This window comes from Lynx canadensis, chromosome B4 (assembly GCF_007474595.2).
Source record: "Lynx canadensis isolate LIC74 chromosome B4, mLynCan4.pri.v2, whole genome shotgun sequence".
Lineage (NCBI taxonomy): Eukaryota > Metazoa > Chordata > Mammalia > Carnivora > Felidae > Lynx > Lynx canadensis.
The window spans coordinates 121,947,544-121,970,358 of NC_044309.1; the positions used below are offsets into that span (position 1 = coordinate 121,947,544).

The 22,815-nt window shown below is 35.7% G+C and overlaps 1 protein-coding gene across 1 annotated transcript in view; it reads right to left on the reverse strand.

Moving 5' to 3' along the window:
• Nucleotides 1–6,804: 6,804 nt before the first annotated feature.
• The window catches only part of NUP37 (nucleoporin 37), a 42,641-nt gene continuing 26,630 nt past the window's right edge, over nucleotides 6,805–22,815 (reverse strand). The window contains exons 6-10 of the mRNA XM_030323509.1: nucleotides 17,231–17,321; nucleotides 10,064–10,245; nucleotides 9,525–9,575; nucleotides 7,583–7,676; nucleotides 6,805–7,071 (exon numbers count right to left, since the gene is read on the reverse strand). Coding sequence (XP_030179369.1) covers nucleotides 6,958–7,071; nucleotides 7,583–7,676; nucleotides 9,525–9,575; nucleotides 10,064–10,245; nucleotides 17,231–17,321 — 532 coding nt within the window. The 3' untranslated portion in view covers nucleotides 6,805–6,957. The remainder of the gene's footprint in view (nucleotides 7,072–7,582; nucleotides 7,677–9,524; nucleotides 9,576–10,063; nucleotides 10,246–17,230; nucleotides 17,322–22,815) is intronic.

A 22,815-nucleotide genomic window follows, 5' to 3' on the forward strand; every position in this document is an offset into this window, starting at 1 on the left:
CTTTATTTTAAATTTACTAAGTCAGCTTTTTTTCCTCATTGGTGGGAGTATAAATGAGTAGGCCTCAGTCATGAGTCTTTGCTTAGCTTTGTACACCTTTTATAGCACTCTGGCCTTTTCATAGAATAGCCCTCTCAATTTATTTAAAAAAAAAAAAAAAAAAAAAAAAAAAAAAAAAAAAAGCAAGTGATGCCACTATCAGCTGCTTCTAATTAACCTCCCCTGGCTGTTTCAGTAAATGACTCAGCACCTGGACTTCTTAAAGCGGTCAGGTTATTTTGAATCACAACCACATAAAATCACTTAACACTACTCTGGAAGTTCAACATCAACACTTCTTCTTGTAGCCTTGTTTCTAGAGTCCAAAATGATCTTGTTAGAACCTTTGCTATTATCCTTTAAAAAATGACAGGGCCAGAAGGTATGAGCCAATCAGTCTAGGAAAGTGGTTCACAATATTTTCCAGTATGAGAAGCCTTTTTTAATAGAAAACAATTTTGAGGAACCCCAAATGATTGTGGCTGAACATTTAATATCTATTGAGTGAATATATACATTGTTGAGGATTTAAAATAGGAATATTAAATGGAAATGGTGAACTATATTGAGAAATTCATCTTAAAATCCCAAATTTTCATTCAAAATAGGATTTTACTCCCTTCTATTTTCCAGGCTAGGTTCTATTAGTTTTCCCACAATACATCCTACTTTAGAAAGTCTTGCCTCTTATATGTCACATAGGCAGGAATTGTTAACTTTTTTTTTTTTTTTACTTTCTAGAATTTATTTTTTATAATTTATATCCAAGTTAGCATATAGTGCAACAATGATTTCAGGAGTAGATTCCTTAATACCCCTTACCCATTTAGTCCATCCCCCCTCGCACAACCCTTTCAGCAACCCTCTGTTTGTTCTCTATATTTAACAGTCTCTTATGTTTTGTCTCCCTCCCAGTTTTCATATTATTTTTGCTTCCCTTCCCTTATGTTCATCTGTTTTGTATCTTAAAGTCCTCATGAGTGAAGTCATAGGATATTTGTCTTTGTCTAATTTCACTTAGCATAATACCCTCTAGTTTCATCCACGTAGTTGCAAATGGCAAGATTTCATTCTTTTTGATTGCGGAGTTAATTCTCCACTGTGTGTATATATATATATATATATATATATATATATATATATATATATATATATATACCATATCCTCTTTATCCATTCATCCATTGATGGACACTTGGGCTCTCTTTACACTTTGGCTATTGTTGATAGTGCTGCTATAAACATTGGGGTGCATGTGTCCCTTCGAAACAGCACACTTGTATCCCTTGGATAAATACCTAGTGGTGCAATTGCTGGGTCGTAGGGACCCATAGTTCTATTTTTAAGTTTTTGAGGAACCTCCATACTATTTTCCAGAGTGGCCGCACCAGTTTTCATTCCCACCAGCAGTGCAAAGGAGATCCTCTTTCTCCGCATCCCTGCCAACATCTGTTGTTGCAGGAATTGTTGAAGTATTCTGGCTCTCATTTGAACTTGAGCCAAACCTGGGGGTCACATAATAGATATCAAGATGACAGGCACACCTTGATGTATCTGGGACCTTTTTAACCCTCTCAAGATTTCTGAATGAGATCTTCAAAGCCATTCTCACTGAATTGGAGAGAAGGGTTCATTGGAGGCGTATTCCTCCTACCTGTTAACAGCATTTTGGTGGAGGAAGAGGCTATTAGTAAAACACTTGAAATCAATGTCTGTTAGGATTATGTGGGCAAGTTTGATTTTTGGAGCTGTTTATAGTATTTCAGGACCCCAGGAAGTCATGGTTTCAAAGGTATAAAAGGATTTTAATAGTGGGAATATGAATACTGAGAAGCCTTACAATAATTCCATACTCTTCCATTTGCCATTAACAGGTTGGGAAGCAATGACCCAGGGTTTTGTAAAGATTATATACACATGAGAACATAACTTATTGTGGCAGGTAGATGGAACGATGGGGAAGAGACTAGGTCAAAAACACTGACAGAATCTAGAATTGCTCCATGGGATCTAATGTATTTGTGGGTAAGTCCAGGAGGGAGTGAGACCTCTGAAGCAGCTACATATATGACCTGGTTTTGTACTTGCTCAAAATAAAGTGCCAGGGAAATCTTACTAGAGTTCTATAGATTGCAAGTGAGGGATAGATATTTCCACAGATTTCTCCTTGGTACAGGCAACTGGGAGAGAAGTGCCTCATTAGCTGTTCACAACACAGCCTGAGGCACTAGTGTCCAACTCACATGAGAATCAGCCCTACATAACATTTGGCAAAGTATTTTAAATTCCAGAGTCTAAACCTTAATGAAAAAAAAATTTGTAGTCTGAAAACTAAAGTGAGTTCTTATACAATAATTACTATAAAATATACCTGAGTTATTTTATCCATAATAAATACCTAGATTTAGTTAATACTAGTGGAAGAAAGAACTAGCAATTAACCAAAGAAACACTAATTAAGAAAAGATGGTAGAAAAAAGTTCTTTAACTTCTAGTTGGGGCACCTGGGTGGCTCAGTCTGTTAAGCACCAGACTTTGGCTCAGGTCATGATCTCACGAACTGTGAGATCAAGCCCCATGTTGGGCTCTGTGCTGACAGCTCAGAGCCGGGAGCCTGCTTCAGATTCTGTGTCTCCCTTTCTCTGCCCCTTCCCCACTCATGCTCTGTCTCTCAATCTCTCTCTCTCTCTCAAAAATAAATAAACATTAAAAAATAAAAAAAAAGTAAAAAATAACTTCTAGGGGTACCTGAGTGGCTCAGTCATCCATCCAACTCTTGATCTCGGCTCAGGTCATGATCTCATGGTTTGTGAGTTCGAGCCCTGCACCGGGCTCTGCGCTGACAGTGTGGAGCCTGCTAGGGATTCTCTCTCTGCCCCTACCCTGCTCGTACTCTCTCTCAAAGAAATAAACTTAAAAAAAATTAATAATAATAACTTCTATTGGTCTGGTTTAAACTAATGTCAACTAAGAGAATCATTTCTTATAGCTATAGTCTAAGTAAAAATGAACCAAAATGAACTAATTTGTTTAGACAGCCTCCAACTTCTTTATCACTGTGGCATAATTTATGACTAGTTGCCTCTGGCTTTCTTGAGAGGTTAGTTGTCTGGGGCTTATTTCCTTTATACACTGTCCCAAAAATAAAGATTTCCTAAAACAGCACTGGAAAGCTCTTACTTGAGATGGTTGCAGAGATTAACCTTAATTTTGGCCAGAGTCTAATCTTGTCTGGATTTGGCTCAATAATAGAACAACAGCTGTGCTTATAAGAAAGACCAAAGTTTCGTGTTTAAGAAGCAAACATACCAGCGCATTTATTGTCTTTTACTATAAAGACACAGGCACTCAACTCAATATAGCACTAAACATGCAGTTGGTAGAAATGCTTTATTTCATACATCTTTAAATCTATTGGGTTACTCAAATTGTTTTTGCAAAGGCGGAGAAACTTGGTGGCCTCTCCTTTTACTTACCCTTGTTCTTATGGATTTTAAAAACTTATGTAAGTGTACAAGTCCCAAGGTAGAGTATTCTGTTAAAAATTAGTTGAGAAGGCAAATAGCAATATAACAAACACATCAGTTAAACAGAAATAAGCTGATCCAAAGAAATTTCCAGGCAAATGTAACTTGATCCAACATACGGGCAACAATTGTTTTTACTAAGGTAGTTCAAAGAACAGCTGAAAAGGTCAGAAAGGAGATTCAGTGCTTTCAATTTCTCATGAAGTCTGTGTCCATGCATGCAAAAGAAATTGGTTATGTCGAGTTTGAGTAATGGATATGTCATCAAATGTGTATTTGTTTTTCCTTTTCTGAAAGGAGATCTTCAAAGCTGATATCCTAATTATTTTGTTGTGTTACTGTGCTTAGTTAACAGATGGTTGCTATAAATTAAAGTCATGTTAATAACAACAAAAGAAAACTTCTACCTATGTTTTAAAAGGCGTATTTCTTTAAATGTATAATTAGAAACGAATGTTAGCTGTTTTGAAATTCCTTTTCAATGCCTGTTAAAATAAATGTTTTTGAATCAGCAAGGTGTTAGATTAAAGAAACAGAGTGTTCTCTCCTGTCCTTGTTACTAAGCACACCGACAGCTTGATAAAGATATATTGGAACAGAATGCTGCTTCTGAGGCTGGACCATGCTCTCATGAGGAATATGTGGAAATGGACCATCATAATGGTGATTTTTACTTTGCACATTTTATTTGGGCTCAAATCTAAGGCTATTGCTGGTATCACATAAAGTTGGGTTGAGTTTAACTTTTCGAGCTACAGAAACATGAGGAATAATCTAGAACAAATACATGTTCTCTCCTAAGAAATCAGTCTTGGGTATAATACTGTCTCATAACTTCGCAATCAGCATTTCTGGGACAATGTCAGATTTTGGACAATTACAAAAAACCAGACACAAATGTGCAAACCAGATTTCAATTTCTTCTCCACTGACATGAGATTTAAAACAGCAACAGGAACATTTCTAGGTCAGTGTCAATACGTAGTCACAAATTACCAAAGAAACAAATTGGAGTGCATGGGTGTACGATTTTGTGTTTTGGCATGGGAGAGACATTGAAATACTCACAACGTACAAGCCAAATCATAAAAATAAAATGGGACTTATGATTCCATCATTTTGAAAGAGTAGGATTTAATTCTGACATCTTGCAGATTTGTGATATCCTGACTTTTGCTTCAACATCTCTAAATAATAAGAATTTTAGAACACAAGTACAACTTTTTTTTCCTTTCCACAATATTTGTAAGTGAAGCAATCCTCAGGAAAACTTATTTTCAGCAGAAGAAAAACCCTCTTAGAATAAACAAACATGGAAAAACTAAAACTAACTGGGACACATACACACACACAAAATCAGAACTCATGTTATTTATCAGAAATTAGAAGTGATGACCAATAACTAATTCTCCATTGAACACTGCCTCCTGTTAGTCTAATTTAAACACAGTTTACTAAGAACAAAATTTACTATGGAAAAAGAGTATCATTATGCCACTTAAAGTAATTGAACATAGTAAAGTTTAACAATGCTTACTCAGGATAACATGAATACCACTCCTGAAGCTAAGGGATAAAGAAATCCCTCTCATTTCTTGAGACTTGAGTCTTATAGTCACTATATTAATTTATAAATGAAACAACCATTTGCTTTCTTTAAGGGTAACACTTCCTGCTTCTCGGCATAAATTGCATAAATTTAGTATTTATGTGACCACCATGGGTTATCTTTTCCCAAGACAGGTTCCCCTAACAGGCAGTAGTGCTACTGGGTAATTTCATCAGATAACTTATATTTGGGTAAGCCCTTATTCCAAAGAACCCATTTCTTAGACACCCAAAAATCCAAGGCCAACATACTTTTCAATATGCATCCTTTTTTTTTTTTTTAAGTTTATTTATTTTGAGAGAGAGACAGAGACAGTGTGAGTGTGGGAGGAGCAGAGAGAGAGACGGAGAGAGAGAAGAGAGAATCCCAAGCAGTCTCTGTGCTGCCACCGCAGAGCCTGATGTGGAACTCTAACTCACAAAACTGTGAGATCATGACCTGAGCCAAAACCAAGAGTCGCTTAACTGACTGTGCCACCCAGGCTCCCCTCAATCCCCACCCTTAATAACAACCCACTCAATTCCTAAGTCAACGTCCTTAGACAATTTTCAAAGGCACTGGCTCAATCTGACATCTCAATATGTATTCCTTATATCTGGGACACATCCTGAAATGAAAAATTCTTACAAATTCTTTGATCTACCCTAATACTTTTAGGGTTCTCTGTCCCATCACAGAGATTGTTAAAAGGAAACATGTCCAAATTCCCTGACCTTTGCCTTTTTAAGTTACAATCCGCTTATGAAGGGGTAAAGGAAACCACTGCTATTATTTAGTAACAATTTATTATATCAAATAAGTGACTTAGAATTTGGTATACTGTGCATTTTTTCATCAGTAAAGCACATAATAGTTTAAATATCTACATGATTAAAACATTTCATTGCATTAAAAAAATTACTTGCAACATTTCCTTGTCTCGTAAAGCTAATTTTCTTTTCTTTTTTTTTTTTAAGTTTATCTATTCTGAGAGAGAGAGAGCAAGCGAGCATGGGGGAGCGTCAGAGAGAGAGAGAGAATCCCAAGCAGGCCCTGTGCTATCAGCGCTGTTTTACTGCCACTAGGTGCCATCTCAGAAACATCTCAGTTTCTTGATAAAAATGGTGAAGATTCATAAAAGGCAGAGGCTGTTAAAGATATTAATTATAATTCATTTTTCAAGGTAAGCTTTATCCCATACACCAGATGTTCTAAGAATGTTGAGATGTCTAGTCAAAAGAAATTTGTATATAGTCAACAGGACTGAGTCAATCAGTCACATTTTTAAGAAAGTGAAAATCATTCTTTGTATTAAATTAAATGATAATCTTTTATAATTACTGAGGAAGTTGTAAGACCCTTACACATATAAACTGCTAACAAAGATGCATATACCCACACATATACATTCGATCACTTCCAGAGTAACACTGAAAGGAAAGACATTTTCTTCCTTTTGTAAATGTTTGCATCTCTGAGAATTAGGAAAACAGCATATATTCAAAGTATAGAGGACAGGATACACTTTGGATAATCTGTGATAAAATCATCTCTTTTCTGGAGCTGCTCAATTATAGTCTTGAAAGATGATTTTAAAAAATGTATGTTTTTAAACACATACATGCACATATACAGCACAGAGCAAGAAAATGATTTTTCAAACCATTAACATTTTATTTAACAAAAGCAACAACTGGGACATTACTAGAGCTTACAGTATATTTGATATAAAAATAGGGAGTTCTCCAAAATATGTATTAAAAATACAAAGTTTATGCATCTAAGGTACAAAGAAAATTTGTTTTACATTTCAGTTACCCAAAACAACAGCTTGTGGTCTCCTCCAATTGCACACAGTGGAAGAGTTCTATGCCAGGAAAGGCCAGATCCGACGGCTACAGAACCAATGAGGACAGGCTACAATATACGTAAAGAATTAGAGAAACTCAATAGATCACCAAAGTTAATAAGTAAAAACTACCCTTCAAAAATAAGAAATGCATTGCTAACTTGTCTTTGTTTAATGTAGCAGAAACAGAATTAAAAATATGCTCCCTCATAGGTGAAATACACATTATTTTTTGCAGCTGGCTAGAATGAAGGATACAAATAATCTACGAGTAACTGGAGTAGCTTAGATTCAAACATTTTTGTAGCCTAAACCAAGCAAACAAGCAAAATTATTATATTTAAATGAAGAGGGAAATAAAACAGAAGAAATAAATTTCTTCTTACGTGAATACTGGCAAAGTGTCTGTTACCACTGGTGGTTTAAACATTAAAAAATGCTTTCTCTTTCCAACCAATTTGAGCAGATAAGACATTCACAAATGTCTTTAGTTACATATTACAAATTTGGGGGCTATAAGTAGAAAAGTAAAAAACACAAATGTAGAAACATATATGCCACAAAACAACTCTACATTACCTGAGGGTGTCCTAAATGATGAATTTGAAACTGGCTTGCCATTTTGCCAGGATAACCAGTCGTTGCAAACAAGTTCTCATTAACTGTAGACCACCTAAGAAAAGAAAAAAATAAGTATAGTATTCTACAGATAACTACAGCTTTTCTAAAACAAGTGATTTCTTTTTGCATAAAACCAATAATTTTGAAGTCTAAATTTGTTAATACAGCTTCACAGTTAGACTGGAAATTCCAGGGAAGTTAGCTATAAATATTTTCTCATTTTATGAATATTTATTAAATGCTTACCATGTGCTAGTCGGTTAAGTTCTAAAGTTACACAAAGTTAGCAGTTCCTTTCTTATAACCAAAGGGCCGACAGTGAGGTAGGAGATACAAACAAGGTATCAGACAGACAGAAAATATTTCACAGTGCAATACATTAAAAAAAAAACAAAAAAAAACCCACTTATTGTTCTTACTGACATTTGTTGTACAATTAGCAATAAATTCATGCATTTAAACTCCTTGGGATGATACAAACACCTAGAATAGTTAGATATTTAAGCTTAAGTTTCAAGATATCCTAGACACTGAAATATAATGAATTAATGAATCAACAAGTGTTCCGGCAACATGCTCAGCACTACCATAAGGGCAGTGGGGAAGATATAAGAAAAAAGAAAGAATTCATTGATAAACAACGACAGCAAAAAATCCAAAAGCCTGTCTAGTTAGTATTTTTATATGGGCAGACATTATTAGTTGCTTGCCCAACAGCCTTTCTGCCCCTTTCCATGCTAATTGAACCCCAACTACGTCTGGCAGTGTGTTTGATCCCAAGGGATGAGACACAACCGAGTGAAGGCAATGGCAGCAATTCCTCAGTGTTCCTTCCTCTCCTCTTTGGACAAGCTTGTATGAGGCCCTGATGCATGGAACCCTGGCAGTCGTCTTGTGATGTTGAAGCAACAAGCCCAAAGCCCTGCCACTGCAGATGGCAGAGGGAAAGGTCCGAACTTGTTGGCGCTGATGAGCTCCTAAGCCAATCTCGAGACCGCCTCTGTCCGAAGCATCCCATCTCTTGTGATATGCTCACATTTCTGAAATCAGAATGTACCTTACAATCTATAGCATTCTTACACTTAATCGAATGTAGTTTTTTCTAAGGTGTACAAAAAATGATGGTGTCCCTAAGTTCTAGAATTTTATTGGGGGTAATTTAGATTTTATGAAATATAGCATATAATAGATGTTCCACTGGTTTTATTCTGTTAGTATTCATGTTACTAGAAGCTAAAATCACCCTAATGGAATTATGCAACGGAATATATATACATAATAAACAATAACAATAATATAATATACAATGGTATCTTATAGTAATACTAGCATATTAATATTTAATAAATACATTAATTTGTTAATTTATTCATTTTATTAATATTAAATATTATGGTAATATACATAAAACACATAAATATACATAAACATAATAAATATACAATGCAATATTATGCAAAAATCAGTAAGAACAAGGGAGACATGTATATTAATATAAGTAGAGAAAAAGTTGCAGATATATAATATAGTGTTCTCACCTGAAGCACAACAATGAAATTTATATCTTTATCAGAACAAACAATAAGGATGTATATACTCCAAATCGTTGTAATGGTATTAGTGGAGTGGTAATGTGTTTTGTATTTTATAAAAATTTTCAAAGGAAATATTGGAAAACAAATCACTCCCTCACCCAGACAAAAAGACAAAAGCAAAGACTTAGTTATGAAAGCAAAATAACCATTTATAAAATAGTCAGCAAATAAAACCCAAAACACCCCCAAACAACTCAGTACAAAGGAGAGGACTGGCAAAGTATTCCAGGTTGGGGGCACAGCATGCAACAAAGTAACCGAACTCAAAAAAACCAAATACAGCTCCAACAGAAATCATACATTACCTGAATAAGCAGGCTTGATCCATGTGGACAGGTCTCTTATCTTGAGGATAACTAAAAGGTAACATTTTGCATTTTATGGATTTATATGCTGGTCTCAAGTAGAGGAACTTAAGATTTAAAAGATATTTTCTCTTTAGAGGATACAATACCCAATGTACTTAAACTGTGATAAAATTCTAAATAAGCACTGGATTAACATAAACGAAATATGATAGAAACATAGACATAATTTAGAACTGTTACAGAACACCATAATTCAACAGGATCAGTTTTTTTTTCTTCTTTTTTAAACATAAGTAAATACTGCTCAGGTCTAAGATTTCTTCCTTTGCATTGTTCTTTCTGGGTTACTCTCAAAGTAAATCTGCAAAGCATGGGCATCTATCTCTGTTATGTGAAAAGCTGTAGCTCTGGTCCCTCTACAAGAGAGACTTATTTTTGCTCTACAGTGAGGCTCAGGTATACAAGAATGGCTCAATGGATCATTTAGCAATAGTGACTTTTTGAGTAAGCAACAGATGAATATACTAAGGAAGTACCTGGATCGAGTAATATCCCAAATTAACCAATCATTTCCTGCAACAGCTCCAACTTTGAAGGTGTTTTTTAAGCACCAGTGAGCTGACATTAATGGCATCTGTTCTGATTCAAGAGATAAAATAGCCTGTTGAGCCAAAAGATCATAAAACCGGATTGTTCCATTCTTCTCTGCAACCATCAGCTGTAAGATAGAAAAAAAAAATTCACCTAATTCACTAGTCAAATCTGAGGCAGAAATTCAATATTATATAGTAATATGCAAATATTTGCATATATTACAAATGGGACATCAAATGCAAATGAAACAGGAGAAGCCTTATGTAAGAATCTCTATCAAAAATAAAAAAGCTTACAGAATATTGGCAAAATAAAGACTGAGGAACATTGGGTACAATTTTAAATGATGAGGTATGGTTATCAGGAAAAAATAAGCCCAAAGAATCATTCTGGGAAAAGTTATACCTTTAAGTTATATTGTCTAGAAAGGGTAGCTAAGTGTGTATTTCTCAATAGAGATACATAGTGTGTGTTACATATCCTTATGTGATGTGAGTTTGTTTCCAGAATGGAAGGCAGCATGGTGTAAAGAGCACAGATAGGCCTGGGGACAAGACTGCTTCCTCAACCTAAAAGCTGAATGACTGGCCAAGTTACAAGTCTTTGATTGGCACTTTTCTCGTTTCCAGAATGCATCATGTGAGGATAAGAATAGTTACAGCATTGCGTGTTGATTAAATGAGTAATAGCTCTAGAGCACCCAGTGCTTGACACCTTGTAGCCACTCACTCAATAAATTGCAGTTACTCTAACTTCAATATTTCCTTTAATTCTAAAATAGTACTGATTTAAAGATGTTGGCTAATGAGGCGCTTGCTTGCTTGCTTCCCCTATCCCTCCTTCCTAAGAAATACTTTAGCAATGTAAACATAGTTATAAGACAAATTTAAATTTTACAAAATATTAAAATGTGAAAAAAATTTGTTTCTTAGACTCAAAGAAGTAAGGGCATTTGGATACCCATTTGTGGGAATTAAGGTAAAGAGACTGCTATGAACACATAAGTGCATGAGTAGTTGTTGCCCAAACAAAATGGTTTAAAAACTCTCTATATTTTCTGTAAAGTTCTTACTTTTATAAAATGTTCTTATAATTCTAATTATGTTAAGGTGAAAACATTCCTGAAGATGTGGAGTAGCAGTGGTAGCCTGGGAAGAATGGGAGACTTAGTGTCAAAAATCCTGGGTTCTACTAAACTGGTGAGTGACCTGGAGTTTGCTCTTTTCTTGTCTGTGAAATGTGGGAAAATTACATCAGACTCCAAAGGTTACCATATAGCTAAAATGTGATATTGTATATTCAAGTACTTCCTTAAACTCATAAAACACTATAAAAGTATTGTTACTATTTCTAATAAGAACATCATGTCTAATAAGACACACATGCTCAGGACTATTGGCAGTCATTCTATTATTCATCTAAGAGACCTTTACCAAGCATCTACCCCAGCCCACCCACTGCTGACACATAGTTGAGTTTCATTATTCATGGTACTTAGAGTCTATAAAGTTGCTGTGAACAAAGAATTAGTAAATTCTGAACATTGATTCTAGAGAAAATAAAGCATTGGGTTCTTGTGAGTCTCTGGGCATAACATTTGTGTCAACTGATCAATACATAATCTTGCCTTAGGTATATTTAGAGATACCTTATTTCATATATATGCTTCACTAACATAGAACTCAGCCAACAGCACTATAACTTATGTCTACGAAGCTTACCTAAGACATGTATTTTTTCCATAAAGCACATCACAGTCTTCTGACACTTAGGAACCCTAGACAGCACTTTAGCACTTATGCTTGGGGGGCCATTTTACATGGTGAAATCATGAACAAAAAGCACAAAAATGTGGCACTAAATAGACCACAAATAGGACACTTGTTTAGAGCATGAGAGCTAAAACAAGAAGGCAGATCACTGGCCTCATTCAGCCTTAGGTGGAAATACGCACATTAGCTGACTCAAATTTCTTGCTGCCCTGAGCAGGTCTGTGACTGAAATGCCACTGAGTATTGACTTTGGGGTTATAAATACATTTTGATGAGTAGACAAACTTGCAAATATGGAACCTGTGAATAATGAAGATTAACTATATACACATGTGTGCAAAATACTATGCTAATTTCTAAAGAGATCAAAGGTAAAAGACATGATCCTTGATATCAAGAAACTTTCCATCTAAAGAAGAGAATTATGAAAAAAACAGAACATAGAATATAGGTAGAATATTGGTAGTCTTTGCAACTATTGGATTCTTAATAGAAAAGGTGGAATTTAAAACTATTCTTTAATAGCTAGAATGTTTAAATAATATTAATATTACTAACAATAACATGAGGTCAATGACATATACAACAAAACCAAATGCAACATTGAGCTTTATATGCCCTGCTTATTGAATTCTGTTAACCCCTGTATGAAGAAATTACTATCATCAATCCCATTTTTCAGAAAGGAGACCGAGGCGCAGAGTGACAAAAGTAACTTGTTGAAGTCTCACTGCTTGCCTGTGGCAAAGCCTGCATTTGAACCCTGGTCTTGAACCCAGGTCCATCTGACTACAGAGCACATGTATTTCTTACTATGAGCTAGACTGAAGACTGGTGAATGGCATGGTGTGCTATATATAGTTGAGGGTTGGGAAGAAGCAGTGGAAATGAGAGGAGACCAAGGAAGCCTTAACAGGACCTAATAAAAATATTTGGAATTTTGAGTCTGACTCTAAAAAATCTTAAGGATTTCAGGTATAAATTATGGACTGTGGAAGGGCAAAGTCTATCTGAGTCTAGGTCCTAAATTAGGAGGGGCAATAAAGCAGTTGGGTTTAAAATGGGGCCTACCTGGGTGGGTCCTAGCTCTGCTCTATGATCTTAAGCAAAAGACCTCTCTATACATCAGGTCCTTATCAGTAAAAGTGGAGACAATAACAGTACTTACTTATAATAGAAGGATGGTATGAGTTAACACATGTAAAGCACTCAGAACTGTCTTAGCACAGAAAAGGCACTCAGAAAACATTAGGTATTATTATAGGTTGAAGTCAGATTGAAAACTCAGTTCTCAGTTATTTATCCTTTAAATTTTTTTTAAAAATGCTTATTTATTTTTGAGAGAGAGACAGAACAAGAGCAGGGGAAGGGCAGAGAGAAAGGGAGACACAGAATCCAAAGCAGGCTCCAGGCTCTGAGCTGTCAGCATAGAGCCCAATGTGGGGCTTGAACTCAGGAACGGTGAGATCATGACCTGAACCAAAGTAGGATGTTTAACCAACTGAGAGCCACCCAGGCACCCCTTATTTATCCTTTTTATTAAAAAAATTTTTTTTTTCAACGTTTATTTATTTTTGGGACAGAGAGAGACAGAGCATGAACGGGGGAGGGGCAGAGAGAGAGGGAGACACAGAATTGGAAACAGGCTCCAGGCTCTGAGCCATCAGGCCAGAGCCCGACACGGGGCTCGAACTCACGGACCGCAAGATCGTGACCTGGCTGAAGTCGGACGCTTAACCGACTGCGCCACCCAGGCGCCCCCTTTTTTTTTTTTATTTATCCTTTTTAAACTGTGCTCAATTGTGATGATAGTTTTTGGGGTTTTTTTTGTTTGAAAGCAGATAGAGTAAAAAAGTTAAATAAGTTTGGAACTGCTGGAGCTGAAAAGTTTACAGGGGAATTTTTCCTTTACCATTTCTCAGAACTATAAACAGAATATGCACTGAATTTTCACAGGGGAAATATCTTTTGCAGCACAGAACATTAGTACTTGAACCAGACCGAGGTCAAATCTGTGCCTGTGTGGCCTTGGAAAAATTAGTTATTAACCTTTTGGTGCTTCAGTTTTCTTATCTACAAAATGGATAGAATAATGTTACCAACTTCAGAGTGTTCTGTGAGAATTACATGAAAACACATGTAAAATAATCAGCACAATTCCTGGTACTCAGCATTCAACAAATGTCAGTTGTTACACCTCATTTCATTTAGCAGTTGTCTATTCTCTCAGAGACTGAGATGTCCTTGGTCCCAATTCTCTGATCGTCTGACATCCTAAACTCTTGGTTCTGTTATTACTACCTAATAAAATCTAGTTCCAATTGTGGTTAATTGGATTTAAGATCTTAATTTCTCAAGATCTTTTGACGTTTGTATCTTTTACTAACTATTAAACGCTAGCACTTGCTTTGTGCCTTCCAGATTACATGGCTCTTTAAAAAAAAAATTTTTTTTTTTTTAACGTTTATTCATCTTGGAGAGACAGAGACAGAGTGTGAGTGGGGGAAGAAGCAGACAGAGGGAGACACAGAATCCAAAGCACGCTCCAGGCTCTGAGCTGTCAGCACAGAGTCCAACGTGGGGCTAGAACCCACGAACCGTGAGATCATGACCTGAGCTGAAGTCGGACACTTAACCCACTGAGCCGCCCAGGCGCCCTAGAATGGCTCTTTTTGTAAAGTTCACACCTCATATGATTTTCCTAAGAATTCTATGAGACAGGTAATCATGGACCCATCTCTTTCTCTTGTCTGGCTGCCTCCTTTTCACCCAGGCTAAGCATATCCGAACAAAAATTCTGGGCTTGAATGGATATGGTGGACCACAGAGAACCACTAGCTTTAGTAGTAATGGTAAGTGTCAATCATGACAAGCAGCTAAAATTGACTGAGTGCTTATTATGTGCCAGGTTCTCTTTTAAGGACCTTATAAGGATTCACTCATTTAGTCTTTATGAGCTTCCATTTTACAAGAGGAGGAAGTAAAGGCAGTTGAGAGAGCTTTTGTAACTTACCAGAGATCACACAGCCAGTAAGTGGTGGAACTGGGGTTTGACTCTGGGCAGTTATCTCGAAAGTCCATACCCTTCATCACTTCTGTGTTGCCTTTATGTATTTTGAATTTAGGGGTGATACGATGAAATTGATATTTTAAGATTAGTCTGACTTAAAGTAGGTAAGAAAATCAAAGAGTGGAGAGCCAAAAGCTAAGCCTTGGCAAGAGTTACTTATGAGAACAGAAAGGTGAAGAATATACCTTTAATGATGGAGGAATGTGTTCTAGTAACAGGGAAGGAAAAATTAAAAACCTCGAAAATTCTGCATACAGGGAAGGAAGACATCAGAGGTGATTTCAGATTTTGAGTTTATGTAATTTACAGCAGGGATTTCTAAACATTCTGAAGTCATGGAAGCAATAAAAAAAAAGGAGAGGAGGTGGGGCGGAGTTTTAATGATATACAGAAGAAAAACAGAAATTAACTTAAAGCACATGGAAGAAAGGGATCTGAATCATAAGCATTAAGATACAAGTTTTGGGAGAGAGGTTGTAAGAAAAGTTCTCATTTCTCATCTAGGTCACAGATTTAATTTTTAAAATTTTTATTTTTTGGGAGAGTGCAAGTGGGGGAGAGGCAGAGAAAGGGGGACAGAGGATCTGAAGCAGGCTCTGTGCTGACAGGCTGACAGCAGTGAGCCCAATGTGGCGCTCGAACTCAAATCGTGAGATCATGACCTGAGCGGAAGTTGGATGCTCAAATGCCTGAGCTACCCAGGTGCCCCAGGTCACAGATTTTAAAAAGTAACCTATTGTATTTATACATGGTGATATTAACATTTAGGTAGGATCCCTAGTTATACTTCAAGTAGACTCACTACTACAGGGGAGAAATCTGGCATAAGATAAAATACAGGGCCTGGCTTCATAATACTTCTACATGGAACAATCCCTACATATGCAAGATGAATAAATGGGAAAATTTTACTCATGCACATATACAGGGTATATAGTTCTACTGAAGAAAGATCCAACAGGCCTGAAACAAGTTTTCATGGCATCCCAAGGTTCAGAGAATACAGTTATATGGTCTGGGACATTTCAGCTGAGGATTACCTCTTCTGTGAAGGCTATGAGCAGATCTGTTTAATCCTTTTTTTATGTCATCATTCTACTTATTAGATTTCTTTATTCCAACACTTAAAATCTGTGTTACTGTATTTAGTTACATGTTTCTCTTCCTTACATGTCAGTCATGTGTAACTTAAGGGCAAGGGCTTTATTCATTCTTCTATCCTCTCTTAAAGGGCACAGAGTAGGTGAGAATTACCTCTTGCAACAATTCACAAATACATGGTGAAAGAAGCTGACAGAGGAGAAAGAAAAAGGGAAGATAACATGCAGAGATGCTCAAGAGGACTAGAATAATGCAGCTTTAAAGATTAAGTGAGCAGGGTTTCAAGATAGAAGTGGTCTCCTTGTCTGTAAAGTGAGGATCATCATAGTTGCTTGCTATCTCATAAGGATGCCATGAGGATTAAGTGAGCTAACATGAAATGCTGATAATGGGCCAAGTACATATAAGTACTATGTAAGTGTTTGTTATAATTAAACAGGCTTATATTTCTCTGCAAGTATGAGGACAGAAGAGAGTCAATGGAGAAGCATGAAAGACATTAGAGAGCTATAAAATCAAGATGCCTAAGGAACTGGCATGAACTCTATACAGCTAAAGAATTAAGTTTAAGAAGATGAACATGGGAACTTCTTAGGTTCTAGGGAAAGATAAAATAGAGTGATGCCCAAGAGAAGATACTGGCAAATAAGAGAATTCCTATTGAATATAGCTGATCTTCTCAATGAAATAAGAATTAAGGTCAATTGATAAAAACTTGCAATATATTTTTAGAATTTTAGAAAGCTCTACTTTGAATAATAGGAATTGAATACCACTGCAGCTAGGTCAAATTTGCCTTATGCCACTGATGCTTTCTGTTTACATGTTATGGCTTGCAAAAGTGGATTTTAACATTTTTTTTTTCCCCTAATGAATACTGCTACTAGATAGTCTAGGCATCAGGTTTTTTTTTTTAATTGAAATGTACCAGAGGGTAGGAAAAATGTACTCTGAAAAAATTCCATTTATGGATGATGGCTGTAAAATAAAAACTTAATTATAGAGTTTTTAAGTTACAGAATTCTGGACTAGTCTAAATGCACTTATGACAATTAGAGTCCCTGAGGTGGAAAAAATAATGGCTTTTTCTCCTCTATGTATGCATGTATTACACATGTATATGTCTTTTCAGCTTGATAAAAGAAAGCTAAGTTGTAAATAACAACCTTAAAAGTTTCCTCAGGATGCCAGCACACACTCATTCCCGGGGAATGAAGAACAAAATGAGCTGTCTGCATTCCTTCCAAGTTCCAAATCCTAATAAAAGAATAGGAGTACAATGTTAAATATTTTTGCTATATCACTACTAAAAAAATGAAACCTCCATGAATTCAAAGCTATTAACTACAGATTGCAAGGTTGACATTTACACCTAAAGTATGTTTTTTTTAAGCCATAACATAATTGTAATTGTTTTAGAAAAATGTGAAAATAGTATGAAGGATTTGAGTTTTACCATACTCAATCACAGAAAAATTTAACACAGCAACACTGTAACACAGTAACCAAATTATTCATACACTCTTTATTTTGTGGCTAGAGTCTTCAAGTTTCCAGTTCACTAAACAGGTTGCATTCTTAGTTCAGTAGTCATTTCAATAACAATAATTTCAACCAGGGGTGCTTAACACATACCCCAACACACCCAATACTCCCATTTTTCAAAATAACATATATAGAAGCTAATATGAGGTGATGTGAATTTAGGGAGATAGTAATTTTCCATAGTTGCTTATTCCTTCTGCTTTTGGCCTTCCATGCCAGGGGCTACTTCCTATCTTATATCTTTTCTGATCTGGCTCACTTCCCCAATTCTTGGTGTCAAAGGTGGCTTTGATTGAAAGTTACCAGATTAAAGGTTGGTTGAAGGAACAGATACCTGGCTCCTTCCACTCTTTCTCTTTTTAGTACTTAGAAATCTATAGTAACAAAGCTACTCTGTGAGATGGCTTTCTACCTCAATTTCTTTACTTTCCCCATAGTAGAGATCAAGCCTTAGAAATCTCAGTAATGGCACTCTGTTGTGAGAGGTGCTACTCCCCCACCCACACTGTTAGTTGCCCAGCTCATCCCTCACACTCAACCAAGGCTGTATCTCACTGGTACAGAATGTGGGGGAAGTTAGCATGACAGAAGGCAAAAGTGGTGAGCGGTTGGCAAAGTATTCACAGAATTCTGGTCTTTAAGAATTGAACTCACTTATTAGAATGCCTTAGACCTTTTCTTCTAGGGGTATGGTTCATATCTCATTGAGGACCATAAAATAATTTTAACAAACTTAAGGAATATATGTTTAAAGTCTAGGCAAAGATTTACTTCCAAAAAAAATAGACATAGTTATTGGACAATGCTGCTATTCTGTGTCAAATCACATTATTTCAAATATTTTTTCTTCTTTGTAGAAATTATAGGGTCTCCAATCATGGAATGTTATAGTTAACATATAAACTAACATAAATGTTTTTCAAAATGATTATCTACTTGATTAAATACTTTAGAAGCATACTCTTTTCTCTTGCCAAATCAACACTTTTCATCTGTATTTACTACACAAGGGAAACAACTACAATTTAATTGAAGAGGGGAATCACATTTATTAATGGTTTATGCAATTGTGTTTCACTCCCCACAATGAATAAGATTATTCATTATGGCAACTGAATATTTCTTTCTTCTCTATTGCCTCTTGCATAATAAAGTGCTGGGCTAGCATATATTTGTACCACTACTGAAATAATATGAATGTCTTGCAAATTCAGTGAGTCTCATGAGAGAGAGAATGGTTTAAGGCTTCTTTTGATCTTATTCTAATATGTATTTGATTTTTGTTTGTCATTATATAAATTGAATAAATGCGTACCAGAATATTTTCATGATTTTTTTTCCTTTGAAATGAGGAAAACCAGAGGTAAAAATTATCAATAAAGATATTCTACAAAAAGAGGTCAGTTAATGAAGTGTATTTTTGGCCAATGAACCAAATTTCAGTCTAATTTTTAAATAGTGTTTTATCCTGAACAGAAACCTAACACTTAAAAAAAATGAGGAGGGCAATCCAGATTACTTTACAGGACTAGGATAAAGTAATTTATCACTTATATTTGTATGCTTATTAAATAATTCTCAGTGGTTGCATAATCCAAGCATTAAGTATGCAAAATACAACAAATTGGCTTGAAATGAGTTATAACTAAATAAGCTACATATGGTACACTTTAAGTTGTTAACTCTTATTTCCCTTTTTGATAGATTCCATAATTAAGCTCTTCACAAATCCCTTTGTAGAATTCAACTTATTTTTCTGTTATTACTTCATGTAGTTAATATTAGTTCCATCAGATAAAATCACATTTTTTTTGCAGTTCACCATACATAATAAAAACACATATATCTTAAGCATACAGCTCAAAGAGAATAGCACCCAAGTTAAGACAGTATTTCCACAGCTCCAAAAGTCATCTTGTGCTTCCTTCTAGTTACACTTCCTTGCTCTCTCACAAAAAGCACACCATAGCCTACTTTTGCCAGGTCTGAACATCATACAAATGCAATCATATATTATGTATTTTCTTGGTCTGGGACTTTTCACTTATGGTTAGATTTTGTGAGATTTACCAACATTATTGCATGTTGTACTTTGTCCACTCTCATTGTTGTAGATAGTATTCCACGAATTAAGTACGCTGTAATGTATTTACTCATTGTACTGCTGACACTTAGGCTGTTTCCAGTTTTAGTCATTAGTAATAATGTTGCTATAAATCTTCTTGCATATTTTTTAGTGAATACAGACATCCACATGCACCCCCACCCTGCCCCCCGCGAGTATATACCTGGGTATGGAATTGACAGATTATAGCTTATAAATAGTTGAACTCTAGCAGTTTTTGTCAAATGGCTTTCCAGATTGCTTGTACCTTTTCTTTTTTCTTCCCACATCTTTTTAAATTACCAACTGAAAAAAACCTATGCTGTCTCTGACAAATTTTCTGACGAAAACAATCTTAACAACAATCATTTGACTGGCAAAAGGTAGTTTGCAGTTGGTCTTATTTGTAAGACAGATTTTTCAAATCATCCTTTTTTCTTGCATGTTATTTTCATGTACCTATGTATGGAAAAACTTACATCAGTTTTAAAATGTAGTGAATACAGTGGATAGGAAAAGGTCTTAACTGACCTCCTTTGACAGACTCCTCTACAACTGACAGGAACAAGAAGGCTATTTTCTAATAAGCTTATACATGCATTTGTTGTAGACTTACCAAGAGGGAATATGGATTTTTTCCTTAGCAAACCACTGTTTGTAAGTGGTGTAAACCCATGCTTAATTATTAGTATAATTACATAATTAGTATTATGTAAGCTGATAAAATATGAATATGAAAGAGCTGTTTCTTTTTTTTTTTCCAATATATGAAGTTTATTGTGAAATTGGTTTCCATACAACACCCAGTGCTCATCCCAAAAGATGCCCTCCTCAATACCCATCACCCACCCTCCCTGCCCTCCCACCCCCCATCAACCCTCAGTTTGTTCTCAGTTTTTAAGAGTCTCTTATGCTTTGGCTCTCTTCCACTCTAACCTCTTTTTTTTTTTTTTTTTTTCCCTTCCCCTCCCCCATGGGTTTCTGTTAAGTTTCTCAGGATCCACATAAGAGTGAAACCATATGGTATCTGTCTTTCTCTGTATGGCTTATTTCACTTAGCATCACACTCTCCAGTTCCATCCATGTTGCTACAAAAGGGCCATATTTCATTCTTTCTCATTGCCACGTAGTACTCCATTGTGTATATAAACCACAATTTCTTTATCCATTCATCAGTTGATGGCCATTTGGGCTCTTTCCATAATTTGGCTATTGTTGAGAGTGCTGCTATAAACATTGGAGTGCAAGTGGCCCTATGCATCAGCACTCCTGTATCCCTTGGGTAAATTCCTAGCAGTGCTATTGCTGGGTCATAGGGTAGGTCTATTTTTAATTTTTTGAGGAACCTCCACACTGTTTTCCAGAGTGGCTGCACCAATTTGCATTCCCACCAACAGTGCAAGAGGGTTCCCGTTTCTCCACATCCTCTCCAGCATCTATAGTCTCCTGATTTGTTCATTTTGGCCACTCTGACTGGTGTGAGGTGATATCTGAGTGTGGTTTTGATTTGTATTTCCCTGATGAGGAGCGATGTTGAGCATCTGAAAGAGCTGTTTCAATGAAACGAAGTTGAAGGCCACCAACTAAAGGTAAATTTCTAACTTAAAAAAATGCTCTTAAATTAGGCAGGTGTGTAAGTAACAAAAGATTAAGCCATAAAAGTAAAAAGCCTAGATAATTTTGAACTAAGAATGCCTAGCAAATGTTTTCATTGTAGACTCTGTATTATGGGTATGGTTCATGCAAAAAAGAGGTCCAGTGCTAATCAACAGACTCATAAATTAAGGGGGGAATAAAAGGTCTTGGCCTAATATAAAAAAAATTGGCAATTAGCAAACTGGCAAATTTTCATAAATTTCATAAAACAAGGTAAGTAGATAGTCTCTTAAAATGATTTCCCGAGTTTACTCACTTTTTGAGACTAGCTTAATCAATTAATTAAATTTAAATTCCAATGTAGTTAACATACACTATTACATTAGTATAATACAGTGATTCAACACTTCCATATATTACTCAGTGCTCATTACAAGAAGTATACTTTTAATCCCTATCACCTATTTCACCCACCCTCCACCCATCTCCCCTCTGGTAACTATCAGTTTGTTCTCTATATTTAAGAGTTGATTTCTTGGTTTCTCTCTCACCTTTCTCTCACTTTTTTCCCCTTGTTCATTTGTCTCTAAAATTCCACATATGAGTGAAATCATATGGTATTTTTCTTTGACTGACTTATTTTGTTTAGCATTATATTCTCTAGCTCCATCCATGTTGTTGCAAATGGCAAGAATTCATTCTTTCTATGGCTAAGTAATATTAATTTTCTTTATCCATTCATCTGTTGATGAACACTTGGGCTGCTTCTGTAGTTTGGCTATCGTAAATAATGCTGTGATAAACACAGGGGTGCATATATCTTTCCAAACTAGTGTTTTTGTATTTTTTGGATAAATATCCAGTAATGTGATTCCTGAATTGTAAGGTAGTTCTATTTTTCATTTTTTGAGGAGCCTCCATACTGTCTTCCACAGTGGCTGCACCAGTTTGCATTGCTACCCACAGTGCATGAGGGTTCCTTTTTCCCCACATCCTCACCAACACTTGTTGTTTCTTAAGTTTTTGATTTTAGCCATTCTGATAGGTGTAAGGTGATATCTCATTGTGGTTCTGATTTGCATTTCCTTGATGATGAGTGACACTGAACATCTTTTCATGTGTCTGTTGGTCACCTGTATGTCTTCTTTGGAGAAATGTCTCTTCATATCTTCTGCCCATTTTTTAATTGGATTTTTTTTGACGGGGGAGTGTTGAGTTGTAAAAGTTCTTTATATATTTTGGATAGTAACCCTTCATCAGATATATCACTTGCAAATATCTTTTCCCACTCAGTAGGTTGTCTTTTAATTTTGTTGGATTAGTTTACTGACTTTTTTATTGTTTAACGAATTGCAGGTTTAGACCATGTCAGATAAGGGAGTTTCTATTGTAACAGGGAAAAATTCATAGAACTGAAAGTTCATATTAATATTTCCAAATTTATTGCTAATAAATCTGTTTATAATGAATAAAGTTACTTAAAGTTAATTATAACCACAGATACAT